The sequence below is a fragment of the Pongo pygmaeus genome, chromosome 17, assembly GCF_028885625.2.
Source record: "Pongo pygmaeus isolate AG05252 chromosome 17, NHGRI_mPonPyg2-v2.0_pri, whole genome shotgun sequence".
Taxonomy (NCBI): domain Eukaryota; kingdom Metazoa; phylum Chordata; class Mammalia; order Primates; family Hominidae; genus Pongo; species Pongo pygmaeus.
In genome coordinates, this window is record NC_072390.2 from 45,828,986 (window position 1) to 45,844,868 (window position 15,883).

General features: G+C 35.9%; 1 protein-coding gene and 1 long non-coding RNA gene across 2 annotated transcripts in view; one reads left to right on the forward strand and one right to left on the reverse strand.

Moving 5' to 3' along the window:
* Nucleotides 1-15,883, reverse strand: part of LOC134738440 (uncharacterized) — a 32,742-nt gene that overhangs the window by 11,170 nt on the left and 5,689 nt on the right. The window lies entirely within an intron of this gene.
* The window catches only part of DSG4 (desmoglein 4), a 38,305-nt gene continuing 23,860 nt past the window's right edge, over nucleotides 1,439-15,883 (forward strand). The window contains exons 1-7 of the mRNA XM_054461327.2: nucleotides 1,439-1,539; nucleotides 9,722-9,757; nucleotides 11,272-11,403; nucleotides 12,959-13,114; nucleotides 13,467-13,611; nucleotides 15,248-15,414; nucleotides 15,670-15,804. Of these exons, the coding sequence (XP_054317302.2) occupies nucleotides 1,492-1,539; nucleotides 9,722-9,757; nucleotides 11,272-11,403; nucleotides 12,959-13,114; nucleotides 13,467-13,611; nucleotides 15,248-15,414; nucleotides 15,670-15,804 (819 nt within the window). The 5' untranslated portion in view covers nucleotides 1,439-1,491. The remainder of the gene's footprint in view (nucleotides 1,540-9,721; nucleotides 9,758-11,271; nucleotides 11,404-12,958; nucleotides 13,115-13,466; nucleotides 13,612-15,247; nucleotides 15,415-15,669; nucleotides 15,805-15,883) is intronic.

Here is a 15,883-nt window from a genome sequence, read left to right on the forward strand (position 1 = left end):
TATTTAGAAGAAATCATCTATAGTGTAAACAAAACGTAGAAACCTTTGTGAAATATCTCCTTCAAACACAACAATAGAGAAGAATGTTGTTTTTCCCTTGTGAAAAGCAATGTCACATAAGGACCTGGAGTTGTTTCATTAATTCTCTTAGGCAAATTAAATTATCTAATTCAACATGACATGAAATAATGCAAAAGTAAATTACTTTATCTGGCTGCCAAAAATGCTAAATCTACTTTTCTCAAGAAACTAATCAATACGTAGAATACATTCTATTACCAGGGTCAACCTTGTTTCTGAATTACAGTGATGGGATAGTGAAGACAGGAGGCAGTCTTCCTTTGAAATTCTCTAACCAACATGTATTATCTATCAATCAGAGAACAGTTAACTGCATTTTCTTTTAAGTTTATTGATGTTGCTGCCAGCCTGCAATGCTTGCATCAGGACACTCTATACCTTGTTTCAAACCCATACTAACAAAGGAAAAGGGAGACATGAAAAAAAGGGAAATAATATTCGAAAATATCCAGATCCCACTCTGGGCTTTTTTTCATTAAATTCTCACGTTTCCAACTTCAGTTTCTCCTTAATAAATATTTGTGATGGTGTAAAAGGTGTTCCTCACCCACATTATGTACTTTTTATCAGTGGTAATACTATGAGAAGTGAGAATGTTGTATTGTAGTTACTTTAAAATGATTTTGTAAATATCATATTGTAGAGGTTTGACTGAATAATCAAGAAAGAAAATGCCAAAGTATGCAAACAAACATACTGGTACTAGTTAAATCAGAGTTCCTTCATCTTAACTTTGTTATTTCAGAACATCTTTAAAATTGAGAGTGCAGTACAACCACAAGACATTTTAAAGAGAGAAGCAGGAATCAACTGAATTGAAATGAGCGTCATTATTCTATCTTTCTTCCTATACCATACTTGAGTCCTGATGACTTTCAACAATGGCCTCTGCTAAAAGTATCATTCCTTGAAGTGGGTTTTGTAGTGGACATGTGTGTGTATGTGTTGTCAGTATATGTAATTTTGCTTTTACAATGTTGGCAGTAAGAAGAAGCCTTCTAATTTTATTCAGCATGATGATAGGCCCTAGCATTTTAATTATTTTTTATGTTGTGAGTAATTTATTATTCACTGGCTATCTTCCCTGTAAATCTTGTCCTTGCTCTGTAAGGTTTTTCTTTGGTGTCCAACAAAGGGTTTCATTGCAATAAGAATCAAGGTGTGTCTAAATTCTTACCCAGAGCCCAAACAATGTCAGTCTTCCAGACCAGCCTGGGAGTTTGGGGTGGGGAAACAGAGTCATTATAGAATATCTTCATCTCTCTGCCCAGAGATCACCAGAGTTATCACCCATGCCCTTCTAAAAGGGTGTCTCGAAGCATATCTTGCTGTAGAGCAGAATTCGGAACTGAGAAGACGAGGGCTCAAATTGAATCTCACAGGATTTGTGTGCAAGAGAAACCCAAAGGAATGGATTGGCTCTTCTTGAGAAACATTTGCCTTTTGATCATTCTAATGGTAAGTAGAATTTAAAGAGGTGGGAAAGAAATGCAGCCTCAAGGTCTTGTCTCTGTCAACTGTCGGGCTTTCTACATGGGATTTATTCCATTTTTAATCCCCTCCCTGCAAAGAGAGTTCTAGAAGTCCAGCCTCTGTTAATTTCAAACAACTCTCTCCGCCTTGAGGAACAAAATGCCATAGAGAAGCAGAGTGAGAATCTGGCTGAATTAAATTTATGTGCCCTCAGAGACATAATCTACTTCACTTTGAGTGTTAGGACTATTCTAAAATTTTAAATTGGAAATAAAATTCATATTCTATGATCATATAAATAAATCAGATAGACTGCTGTGAAGACTCCCAGTGCAAATGGGTTCTAAATTTGAAGGGAAGTTAATCAAGCCCATTTCTTTTCAATAGTTATTTCCCTATGAGTTTCTTTCAAAGTGGAGGAATGATAGCCATGTTGAAATTACATTGCAACTAATGATGAAATATTAAAGCCATGAGAATTTTTTCCAGTCAGATATTGATAAAGAAAAATGAAACCCAGCCATCAAGACGAAACTTTTCTGGAATTATGAATGCATTCCTACAGACCAGCAAAGAAATATTTAAATGACTTATTTCTTTACAGTAAACATGGCATTTTGGATATTATATTACTTTCCGCTAACCTCTGGGTGCCCAAGGTGTGACATGATTTCCAGACTGGCATCATGCATAGCAAGTATCCTACCCTAGAAAGAGATAATTCCAACTCCAAAGAAGAACAAACTTCCAGCTGGCCAATCACCAAACTATTGCCAATTCTGGGAAGATAAGAGGACAGGGTTATTAGGAATTGTACAAATTTATCAGAGTAAATTAAGACAAATGCATTATAGTTGGCCACACTTCAATCTCCCAGAAGTATCCACGTTAGCACTACAACCTAAGCTTAGAAAATGATTCCCATCCTATTCTTAGGCAAGTGGCAATTATACCAGACTCCTCTGAACATCAGTTGTAAGAGACAGAGAGTAGCTAAGGCTGGGAGAGATGGGAGCACGTTGTTGTCCAGGAGGCACAGTGAGAGCTACCCTTCTGGAATTCACATTTGTAAACTTCAAGAGCAGCGCAGGAGCCAAACACTGCCAAAGGGCACACAACCCCAAGCTCAAAAGGGAGCGTGAGAACAGTGTAGAATATTGCATCCTCTGAGTTTAGGAGACAGATTATTAAACAAGACCATTTTTGAAAAATATTTTTAAACTTAAAAACACAAACAGAAGGGCAATATTCTGTTACAATGATCATTATTTATTTACTAAATAAAATAAATGTTACTAAAAGAAGAGGCAAGAATCGGACTTGGTCTTCAATAGAAATAGTAAGTTATTAGGATATACCTCTTGTTACTCTTCTACTGAGTATATTCATGCTTTGACTCAGATAAACTTTTGGTTTTCTGTAAGGAAAATTGTACGTGTCAAGATTTTAGAGGCCACTTCTGAACACTAAATCTTGCCTCTCATTGCCTTCTGCACAGGCATGTTTTATGATAATATTATTTAATTGAAGAGTTGATTCTTCTCCTTGATCTTGAAAGAGTATTATATTTCAGACTCTCAGGATCTTCTTTTGGTAGTATTTATTTATTTTCCTTGGTAATACTAGCGTTTTTAATACTTAATTCCTCCTACTCCTCATTGATATTGAAGTCTTTCTGTTTGACATTTCATGGTAATTGTGAAAAAGTTCTTTAAGTATTTTTTTCTTTATGCATGTCTAATAGATCCCTTACCATATCAATTAATAATGTCTGGAATTGGGAGGTAGAGACTTCTAGCATATTTCAAAATTGAAGCAAATATAAGAATTGTTTAAGGAGAATCAATATGATGTTTTAGATATTATAGGAAAGTAGGCATGCCTACCACTCTTTAATTTCCTAAACTTGAACTCTGCCCCTTCTTCATTAACTAAATCAAAGGCTCTCTGAGGCATCATTGCAGCTAACACTAATGAGGGTGTGGCAGCCTCTCAGAGACTCACAGGTACTTTGTGTCAGCTACATCTCAACCGCAAAGAGTACTTTAAACAAAGTTCTGACTGGCCAACCAGCAAAAGGTACTCAAAACTCTATATTACAACACGGCATTGATTTTATCACGAGTTGTTTGGCATTTTCTTCCTAAGGATGCTTATCATGTTCTTCTCCTACAAAACAGATAGGGGTGGTGAGGGACAATCAACAGTGAATCGAGATTCAGAAGTCCTGGGTTTGAATTACAGCTCCTCTTCAAAGTGGCTGTGTAACTTTGGCAAAAGCACCCAACTTCTCAGGGCTTCCTTTGACCGCATGTGAGAATATATGGTTAGACACGATGCTATTAAGTTGCTTCCACTGTAGAAATTGCAATTCTAAAATTATCTCCACTGAATACTTATGTAGTAGAAGTTCATTTCTGGCTCATAAATAGTTTTCATAAATTTGGCCAGAGAATCTGAGGATTTAGGTAATGCTATGGATTGTATAAATTTTATAAGGAAGGAATCACGGCAGGACAGTTATTAGCCGGAAGAGGCCTATATTATATCAAGTGGATAAGGTCATAAAAGACAACCATTTATCAGATAAGAATTTTTCTCTATGTGTGATGACCATTCACGCTACATATGAGATGTAAGCACTTCCATTATATAGTCTAATTCTTGGAATTAAAAAAGGTAGGTGGCTAAATATAGCTATTATCTCATTGCAAGTTGAGAGCAGGCATCAAAATTTGAAAACTATTTAAATATTTAAAACTAACTTAGCCACTTATCACTTTAGTTGTCACATGCACTCAAATATGTTATTCTGAAACATGGATCAGAAATTTGTTTCTATTTACTTGTCAGGCAAATTTCCAGAAATATGATGGAGAGAAAAACACCTTATCCGATTTGGTTTGATATTTGTACTAAACAGAATACCCTAGATTGCTTTAAATGATTGGTTTCAGTACTGCTTATTACAGAAAGAATGTACTCATCACCGCAAAGGTTACATGGAAGCAAATCTCACCTCTATTATTGTTTTGTTGATATAAGTGGCTAAGGAATTACTAAATGTGTTTTAAATCAGTGGGTAAGTTTATATTTTTTGCCTTCAAATTCCTGCAGAGTCCATGGGGAGAAGCTCATATGAAAAAGTTTTATATCTCAAGAGATATCTAGTATTACCATGACCTATAACTTAGTATAGTTTTCTCAAGAATATCTACCTATTGACTTGTAGGATAAAAATCCTGCCCTAAAAAGATTTCATGGCCCTTGGGATTCTACGACCCTTTTCCTTTTTGAAAGATACTTTTTTTGTTGGGGGTAGAGCTTCTGGATCCTGAGTACATAGTCTGATGACTCTTTTCTAGTTCTTGAGTATCTAGGAAGGGGTTCCTTATAGAGCAATGAAACCGTTGTTTAAGCTGCAGTAATGTTTCCTTCCCTTCCCCAAATGGGAGCACAGTTGGAATTCCTCACTGGTGGAAAGCAGCTCTGACTACAGGGTGTGTGACAACAGTGCCTGGAGGGAAACCTTCAGACGTAACTTGCATGAGAAATGTTTGCCCTTCTTTTCTACGCAGAAAATTACATGGCTTACAAACTAAGATGCCATTATTGATACACCTTCAATTATAAACAAAAGTGGTATAATTAGGCTTGAACTTGGCAACTCCACCATAGACCTGGTAGGATGGTAACTGCTTTACTCAATTATTATTATAAGCATTATTCAGGAAAGAACTGCTTATTAATAAGTTGGTCTTACATGTGCGGATGACTTCAAAACTGACTACTTACTTCAAAAAGGTAAGTCATAGAGATGAAAAAGTAGCCTTGTTCTGTAGCTACTACTTTAAATACACTCAGAATGTAAGAGAATAATATCTATTCCAATATTGCAAGAAGCATATATTATATGCTTAGAGTCTACATATCTTATATAAATCATCATATTCTCTCTAGAAGTAAGTATTGAAAGAGAAAACAAGACCCAGAAAAATTTCTACAATTTTCTAAAAGTTAGATGACAACAGAGTATGGTGTATCCTATTATTCCTCTCTGGAATATATACATTATTACAGGTCAAACTTGTCTTGCACACAGAGAACAGTGTCTGTCACATGCTTTGTCAATGAAAATGTTTCAGTGAATGAATGGATTTAGTTTCTAACTTATCTTTCTTGCCAAGTCACTTAATCATATATTTCCCACCCACTGTTGATGAGCAACTTTAACATGGTTAGAGAGCTTTAAAAAGAGCTCGAGTGTTTCATATTGAGACGAGGTGTTGGTTCTCTGAAGCTGCCAGCCACTACATTGCCATTCCAACACCTGACACTAACAAAACATTTCACAGTTAACAAAACCATTTGAAGAGATTACAAAAGTCTTGAAAGTTAAATTTTACAAATTAAAAAAAAAATGTTCATGGGATAAATTAGTCAGACAGCTCACAACTGGGACAGTCAGGATGCGAACCCAAAACTCTTCAACTCTGCCAGCATTGACTCCCTTCTCCCTTTGGGCCAATGACCAACCCTATACATTCTTCCTTTACACTGCCTAATTCATCCCAATATCTTTTTTTGTTTTCCTGCTTGCCTCCTGTTTTAACATGTCATTCTTTCTAGGCCTGTGTCTTACTCTTCATTTCTTTCTCAGAAATTAGCAGAGACATAAATTTTAGTTTCTTTTTTTTTTTTTTTTTTTTGAGATAGAGTCTCACAGTGTTGCCCAGGCTGGAGTGCAATGGTGCGATCTCAGCTCACTGCAACATCCGCCTCCCGGGTTCAAGCAATTCTCCTGCCTCAGCCTCCCTGGTAGCTTGGGATTACAGGCACCCGCCACCACGCCCAGCTAATTTTTTTTTTTTTTTTTTGTATTTTTAGTAGAGATGGAGTTTCACTATGTTGGCTAGGCTGGTCTCAAACTCCTGACCTCATGATCTGCCCACCTCGGCCTCTCAAAGTGCTGGGATTACAGGCATAAGCCACCATGTCCCGCCAAATTTTATTATCTTAAGCATTTTTATATTTCCAGTAAAAGTCCTGTTCAAGTTTTTGCCATTAATGCAACGTGTCAAAAGGACATCCAAAAATAAAGGGAGACAGGAAACCGTCATCAACCAGGCCCACAGAGACTGTAACACATTTAGGATACCACACATCTCTCCGGGTTATGTTTGCTCCCTCAACAGCACGTGCCTCCAACTCCCTTTTCTAGTACTCTACCACTGTGATAACTGGCTCAGCCATTTCTATTCTGTGTGTCTGTCTTTTACTCAGGGCCTCAGGTCAAGCCACATCAGTGGATGATGCCTGGCCCACATATTGCTCTGAAAACATGACTTTTGGGCTGGTCCAAAGGTAGTGAGTTATCTCAACTGATTGCTCACTGTCACTTGCAGGTCAAGCTCCTTGTTCTATTCTTCCCCCCATCTCACTACTGCACTTGACTAGTCTTAAAAAAGAAAAATTTTTAAAAAGACTTTTGTAGGCAAGAGATTTCCACAATTACCTAGGAGTCCATGACTACATTTCACGGTCTAACTAAGGTTCATACAGTTATGTTATATTGTGCAGTTTAGGAGGCTGATGTCATTCCATGCTTCTTCCAAAACACTCATTAACAGGTGTTTCCTAGAAAGTGAGGGCTCCTGATGGGGCTTATGATTTCACAGGGCCTGGGAGTAATACCTGGCAAGTTCCTTCTGGGAGACCTGTACATAAAGTGACAGGATTTGGAGGGTTTGGCTTCTGTTACCCTCATCCTTAGAGCCAGCTGAGCAGGGAGCAGAAATACCACAAATGTACTATGGAAGCCTCCATCAGCACAGCATAGGTTCTGCTAGATTAAAACCCTGGGTCCTAGTATTCCATTTCCCTGGCCTGAAAATAATGAAAAATAAAAAATTCAGGGACAGCAAAAGGATGAAAAGGGGCTTATACTCAAACACTCTCAGAGTTACTTCGGTAGAGCTGGTCTCTGCAGAAAGGATAAGAGCAGGGTAAAATGAACTCAAAACTCCTCATCCCTTTAAACTGCAGACAAGCCTGCTTGATGTGGCTACTTTCAAGTCCTTAAAAATGATTGACTAGTACTTTTAGATGTCACGGCGCACTATGAACGCACCCTTGAAAGCACAGAAGAAAACCCTTCTTTCATTCTTCCTTCCTCTTTACAAATGTTCTGAGCATTTGCTGTGCCTGTCACGTCCACCTTGGTCATTCTATTTGGATCAGAGTCTGAAACAGGGAGAAGCCAGGGGATTTGTCCAAAGCCACACTACTCAGTTCTTGTGCCTGCATGTCTCAAAAAATTTTTGATAAATCACATTGTTTTTTATAAAGCCAAATTATAATTTAAGGCTACATATCCACTATGGACTATAAATCACTGGACTTCAAAATATACACTTGATATCAGCTTAATTGTTCCTATAAGAGTCTTCAAACTGGGACACGTATTTTGCTGAATACATATTCCTTTAAAACTCTAGTTTTAAAACTCTAGCTTTATTCTAGTATATTCCTTTAAAACTCTAGTTTAAAACTAGAGTTTTTTATCTAGTTTTAAAACTCTAGTTTTATTCTAGTATATTCCTTTAAAACTCTAGTTTAAAATACTAGAGTTGTAAACTAGAGTTTTAAAGGAATCATTTTCCAGATCCTCAGCTTCTATTCTTTCCTCAAGTCAATCTACCTCAGCATGCACCTGAACTTGAGGTATCAAGCTGGTTCTTCTCTCCCAAATCCCCCTTAAAAAAGTCACATCTCTCAGCCATGGCAAACGTTATTCTGTTGCACTCTAATAGACTGTGAAATTATCTAGGGCACTAAACTAAGGAATAATGGAAAATATTGATGTCAGTATTGAGAAAGAGAGTTAATTTCAAAGCACTTAACAAATCCTTTTGCAAGTCCTGCTTTTCAATTACTTGTTTTTAACAAAATTAAAAGAGGACCTAAAGAAGTTGTCAACTTATACATCATTAAAAATCATTTTGATGATAAATTGCCTTATAGATTTAGGTAATGTAATTCAGAATAAGTTTTAAGAATTTAATGACTCTGCTACCAGAAAAAAAATTCCAATGTCATCTATTAATATGAACAAGTTTTCCCAGTACTTACAACTGAAAGACAAAACCAGATAAAACAGAATTGGTTCTGAAGCTTGTTTAATTCTAATAATAAGTAATATTTATTTAAGAAATAATTTTTTTAAATTTCATCCCCATGTTTCCAATAAAGTTTTACTTTTCATATTTAATTATATTGCATTGAAATTTCAATATTTGCATTTTGTTTGCTCAATTGTGATGCTAAGTATAATTGTAAAACTAATCCAATTCAGAGAAAAAATGTTTCTTTACACTTAGAGCTACACAATGATAGAAATTCCAGTAAAATAAAATTTCTATTCACATGTATATTTTCATTACAGACAAGCATGCTAGGCTGCTCAATAAAAACCTTAAAATATATTAAAATATGTTTGAAGCTTGAAAATATATTCCAGTAGGATGAACCTATGGAAGGGATAATTCATCAGTAGAAATGTGATATAAGAGTTCAAGGAGTAATAGGAGCAAAATAAATTCCAACTGACAAAGAACTTATTCATCTATTTTTCTAATGGATGAAACTGAGCATCAGAGGGCAACAGCTTGTAGATTCTTGCATCTCCCACAGCTCCTCATACGTTCCCTTACCTTTCAGCAAAAATGTTATTGACCATTTCTGGAACATCCGCTGACTTAGAGCCTTTACAACTGTGTTCTTGTTTCACCCTGGGTAAAATGCTCTTCCTCATCAATTCCTCTTATCAAACTAGCTTCATTCTGCAGAGCCCTTTCAAATCCCTACTCTCCTAGGAAGTCCTCTTGAAATTCACTTGGATAACTTGAGTTGTCTTCTCTATCCTCCATCGAGCCCACTGAGGTATCCTAACCTGCTGTAGACTTATGTGTTTGTCTTCTCTAAAATGTAAATACTTTGGAGGGCAAAAAGTCTATTATTCATTTGTGTTAGCCATGTTTATTTCACATCATCAACAAAATGTATATTTAAAAATGAATTAATAAGAGAATATTGTCAATGTTTTTATGACATGGCTTCCTCTAAATTATGCAAATTTATGCTAATGTGGTATCTTCTATTAAAACAGGTGGTGATGGAAGTAAACAGTGAATTTATTGTTGAGGTAATGTAAAATAAAATTATTTTCTCAATTTAAAATTAAAACAAAAACTGAATTTTGTAATGTATTATATATAAAAATCAGAATATTTGAAATTGTAATTATCCAGGTAAAAGTTAAGAGAAAGAACTAGTGAACTGAAAGAGCAATGGTAAAACCCATGTTCCCAAATCGCTAAGCTTTTAGGGCATGTGTTTGCAACAGCTTAGTGTCTTGGTAACTCCTGTTTATCAAACTATATGAGTAGTTTATTTATGTTTTCCAATCCACAGCAAAGCAAAAGAAGCAAAGTGACACTTCAGAGTGGGAAGAGATTGTTTAGACACATTAGACAGAAAGGCAATTAATGGTTCATCAACGAGAAAAAGGACAAACATTCAAACTGTATAATCCCAACTAAGTGGAAAACATATAATCTGGTGCCATTTAGAGTAGAACTCAGGAAATAGAGCTGCTGTCCTCTATGTCTGGCAGAGCTTTATTTTATTATAGTAGTTAAATTTTCTTTATGATCCCCTCAAATCATTGGAAAAAATAAAATTACTTTTCTCATCTTTTTGGTGAAATAGGGAATAGGTGGTACATTTCAGTAAGTTGTATCAAAATGGAGAAATAATGTAAATACTCTTGTTGTAATATACACTTCATTCAGTGGAACACCTCCTTCCCCCAAAGTGGTAATTAAATGAAGCTTAGCCTAAACAAACTTATAATCACCTGTGTTTCAGGGGGTACATTAGGACTTACAAAAATAAATACACGCATATATATATTTTATGCATGTATGCAAATATGCTTGCACATGTAGTGACATTTCTAATCCCATTAATAGTATGAAATTCTTAAGTATACATCAATAGTAGCAACTTAAGGCTACAAAAGAAAAACCATATAGCAAGCACAGATACAAATGACAGCATTGCAAAGCTTTATAGGTGTCCACGGGATTATTGGAGGAATCATCAATTCCTCCAATATTAATAATATGTTTCTAATTCTGCAAAAATATACTTGGGTGCTTAGCCACAGTGGTGTCCTTATCAACAGAAGAGAAAAAATCTCTTCTCTCTTTTAGGTGAGCACGACTCACCAGCACAGCTTTTATGTTATATGGGATGTGCATACACAGAACAATGATAATCTTTAAACTCCGCAGACTGTAAATTCTGGTGAAAGCTCAATGAAGGGTGAGATAGGCAAGGCTCCTATATGGTGAAGATAGATTGAAAAAAGGAAAACTGCACAACTTATACAGTATAGCACATCATGAGCTCCTCAAGTAGCTAATTAAATTTGTTTCACTAGAATCAAATAATTGGAACCAAGATGATTCCAAAAGAAGTGGCAGCCAGGGGTAACCAAGCTCTATGTATCCAGAGTTGTGAATTCGTGAAAACATTCTCTGTTCTTCAAATTCAATATCACTGTTTCTTCTAAATGCACCTTACAATATTAAATAAATGTCCTAAGTAAAATTGTTCTAACACTGTAAGACACCTGAACCATTTTTGCTTAAGGTGAAGGAATTTGACATTGAAAATGGCACTACAAAATGGCAAACCGTCAGAAGACAAAAGCGGGAGTGGATCAAGTTTGCCGCAGCCTGTCGAGAAGGAGAGGACAACTCGAAGAGGAACCCCATTGCCAAAGTAAGTGACGAAGCAAGCTGATGACAGATGCTTTTGCAGAGCAGGGAAGGTTTCAAATATTTCCAAGATTTGCAGGTTTCACTTCTCCACAGTTATTTAAGAAGACAGAATCTGGTCATTTGCTCCAGTTACTGAGCCACTGATTTGAATATCATGTGCAGGGAGGCTGACATGGGGCAGGCAGTCAATGGCAAGTGATTCTAGAAGAAAGGGCTGGATCTCCAGCACAGCTGGGCTTTGTTCATCCATTTGTGTACTGCTCATTATTGCCTGTCAATGTCATAGGAAACGTATTCACATAGTGACAGTCTGAAGACTGGCCCTCCAGAAAGTCAAGCCAAGTTTACTGCACTAGATGAATTAACTCCAAGAAAGAAAGGATAGTATCAAAAGTTCCCACCAGATCTCTACATCCAGAAAATAAGAGAGTCTTAAAAGACTTTCACAAATAATGCCTACTGAAAAGGAAGGAGAGTTAAAGAATGTGTAATAAATTGATCCAGGAAGGATGGGATCCACATTAATAGCTTCATTCACTCTTTCTGGACATCTTGACCTTGAACAGTAAAGTGATCTGCAGAATTCCCTCCTTCCAGCTTTATATTAAAAACATAGTAAGCATCAGCAGTGATGTTACAGACACAACCTCAGCTCAAGAAAATAGATTTATTCTCTCTCAGATGTTTTCAAATTGGAGGGACACTTTTAAATTATTATTTCCGTTCAACTCATAGTGATAGTTTATGTTATTTCACTTATATTGAATATTCTTTTTTTTTTCTTTGCATTTTGGGAGGTTCTTGAGTTTTCTTCTATATAAAAAGGGCCTTCGGATTAGAGTTGAGCTAACCAAAGTTCTGTTTCCAGCAGTCTTTATTTGACTGTGAATGTGTGGGTAAAAAATCTTACTATTTTACTGAATGCTTTTATCTTTAGTATATAGATGAGATTTCAAAACTGTTTCAGTTTAAATTTATCAGCAATAGATAGTAAAGCTACTAAAGCAAAATCTATGTGGCAGAATATTTGCCATAAAATCTATTTGGCAGAAAAGTGATGCCGTATGTTTACATTTATAAAATTATTACCAATATCTGTAACCATTATAGTTTTCTGATATTCTCAATTTATCTACCATTTTGACTAAATCTCAGACTCCAGCTTAGGTAGGATACTTAATAATATGACACATGCTTTTTTAAAAAAATAGTAAAGATTGTAATTTCTTTTGCAAAGCTCTTTCTGTGTATGCTAAAAAATCAGAGAATTGAACCATATGTTATTAACAACAAACCTAGCACCAAGTGTGGATGTTATACACATTACCTCATGTAATTCCCACAACAAATCTGTGTGATAGGTGGTATTATCCCCACCGTAAGCTGATCTGGGCAAACTTAAGTAAATTTTCCAAGGTCACACAGGACTAAGTCATGGTGCCAGGTTTCAATCCAATGCCCATTTGGTTAAGAAACCCACTCCCTTCTCATTCCACTACACTGTTAAGTATTATCTGCTCTAAATTGGATCACAATCCTAGCTATTTTTCTCATAGATTCGATCAGACTGTGAATCAAACCAGAAGATTACATACCGAATTTCTGGGGTAGGGATTGATCGACCACCATATGGGGTATTCACCATTAATCCTCGCACTGGGGAAATTAACATCACTTCAGTGGTAGACAGAGAGATAACTCCACTTTTCCTGGTAAGTCATACCCATATGTTTTGATTTGTTCATATTAGTTTTCTTCCCTTTTTCAGAAAATATTATCTTAAGATAATGGATTACTTTTGATAAAACATGGTAGACTGAACCCAAATAGAAGACCTGAAGCAATGGAAAGAGTGTGAAAATAAAATTTTACAGTTCAGGATTCTCTGGTATGTTGCATGTACATGTAGTCAAGTGTCCTGATCATATTTAAATTATTTGACTGTACTACAGTCTGAATTCACTGGAAAAAAATTGTTTCTTTGCCTGTTTTCTGATATATTTTCAAGCATGTTACTAAAATTCCTTTGGTGGAAAAAGACAGCTTTTTTCCAACTTTCCACAGATCTATTGCCGGGCTCTGAATTCACGGGGTGAAGACTTAGAAAGGCCTCTTGAGCTTAGAGTCAAAGTTATGGACATAAATGATAACGCTCCAGTCTTTTCACAAAGTGTATACACAGCCAGTATTGAAGAAAATAGTGATGCCAGTAAGTAGAATGACATTCCTTCTCTATGTTACAGCATATCTACTTCTCTTGGTCAAAAGCTTTAGAAGACTGACATACAGGAAATGCAAAGGACAGAAAATGTCACACTTGTATTTTGAATAAACCCCACATATTTTAATTTATAATTGAGCTAGAAAAAGAAATCATGTCTAAAATGATAAAATAAAATATCTTCTTACTTGCTGAAGGTCCCTACAGGGATTTAGCAGGTGCTTAGCACCTTCCTTAGAGATTGTTACTGGGCTCATGAACAACTAAATCCAAGTGAGCAAACTGAGGAATAAACCAGGAATGTTTAAGAAGGCTCTGTTCTGGTCTGTTACTCAAAATGTTTGGCTGACACACACCAGGTAGAGTGTGATGGTGGAAGCACATGCAATTGTACCCATCAGATCAGTCACTAAGGGTAATCATTGATCTTCACAGACTGCATAGCAAACTACATTCTATTCTTTCATTTTCTTTCATTTCTTTCCATTCCACTTAATTCCATTTCCAGTTCTAATACCCTCTGTCTTTCCTTTCTATTAGTTCTCCTGAACTTCTTTCCTTCCTACTCTTATGCTTTTCCTATATGGCTACTTTCCTGTCTCTCCTCTCCCTTTGCCTTCTGACCTTGATTTTATGTATAGCACATGAATATCAGTTTGTTCCCCAATCCTCTAATGTCCCTTTCCCTTTCAAATCTATGTCTGCCCACATATCTCTACACAAATTTGGGGGGAAATAATAGGAAAAATTAATTTCAGGAAAAAAGGCAGATAAACACAAAATGTTTTTTTGAACTAGGATGGTCCTCCCATAGAGAGGCAAAGAGATTTTGCCTAGGAGAGCCAACACAAAGAGAGACTCCAAAGTCCATCTTTACTTCCTCATCAACATACCTCAAGACAACACTGGTGAAGGAAGAGAAGGTGAAACCCACAACCAAGTCCCCCTGCCTAGGAAGGAAAAGAACATCAGGGACCTGACAATTCTGAAAAATCTGTCCTGTAGATTGACATCCTTGGGGATTTGCCTAAGATACCTGTTCTTTCTACCTATGAGTAATTAGGAACTTCTTATATTGCTATGGACAAGTCTTCTTTTCAATAATTATAAATTTGTGACTGTTTGGTAAAGTGCTATCTTCCAATGCAACCAAGAGTAATTATCTGCTTTCTGGATAAGTGGCAATTAAGAATATAGGTGTTCAATAAATAATTACAATGTTGCATTTAATTAAACTATAATCTTCCTTAATTAAGCATTTTAAAATAATTTCACAAGACCATGGCAAAAATAAAACAGATAAAAATCTGTTTATTCAGCTTTATGATAAAGAATCTATTGAACTTCTTTTTCATACTTTAAAGAGAACTATGTTTTGCTACTAATTTAGCATTTAATCATTTAAGGAGTGCAAGTACTTTTAAAACAGTAAAGGGTTTTATAAAGCAAATCACATTTTTTTTAATGACTGGTAGAGCTGAAAGTTATGGTACTATATTCCCATGGAAAACTCAAACGGAGAGAATTCAGGAGAAGGCCAACCACTCTGTCTTCTTAGGCCTAATGATCTGCTGAATTTATTCTAAGAGTCCCAACCATTCTCCACCTCCATTTCTATTTCTAGATGCATTGGTAGTAAAGTTATGTGCCACAGATGCAGATGAAGAAAATCATCTGAATTCTAAAATTGCCTACAAGATCGTCTCTCAGGAGCCGTCAGGTTCACCCATGTTCATTATGAATAGGTACACTGGAGAAGTCTGCACCATGTCCAGTTTCTTGGACAGAGAGGTAAAGCCTTCTGTGAATGAATAAGAAATAAAAAATTCAATTTTGAAAAGACAAAGATAAAACGATCCATGTGTACCCTTACTCCAATATAAAGGAAGGAAGGAAAATAATCCATTTTTAATAAAAATTAAAAGCTCAATGATATAAATTTCATTTGATATGTAAATAAAAGAGTAGAGAAATAATAGCATTGAATGCATTGGATTCTATTCAAGACAAAACCTAAGTCTTACGTTCTTTTTCATCTTGATTAAGCAACACAGTATGTACAACCTTGTTGTGAGAGGCTCAGATCGGGATGGAGCTGCAGATGGACTGTCTTCTGAATGTGACTGCAGAATCAAGGTTTTAGATGTCAACGATAATTTCCCCACCTTAGAGAAAACTTCAGTAAGTTTGTATTCTTATCATCCTTTTTCCATAAGTGTCAATAATGAATTTGCTTTCATGCTGGCTCATGAGCCTTGTT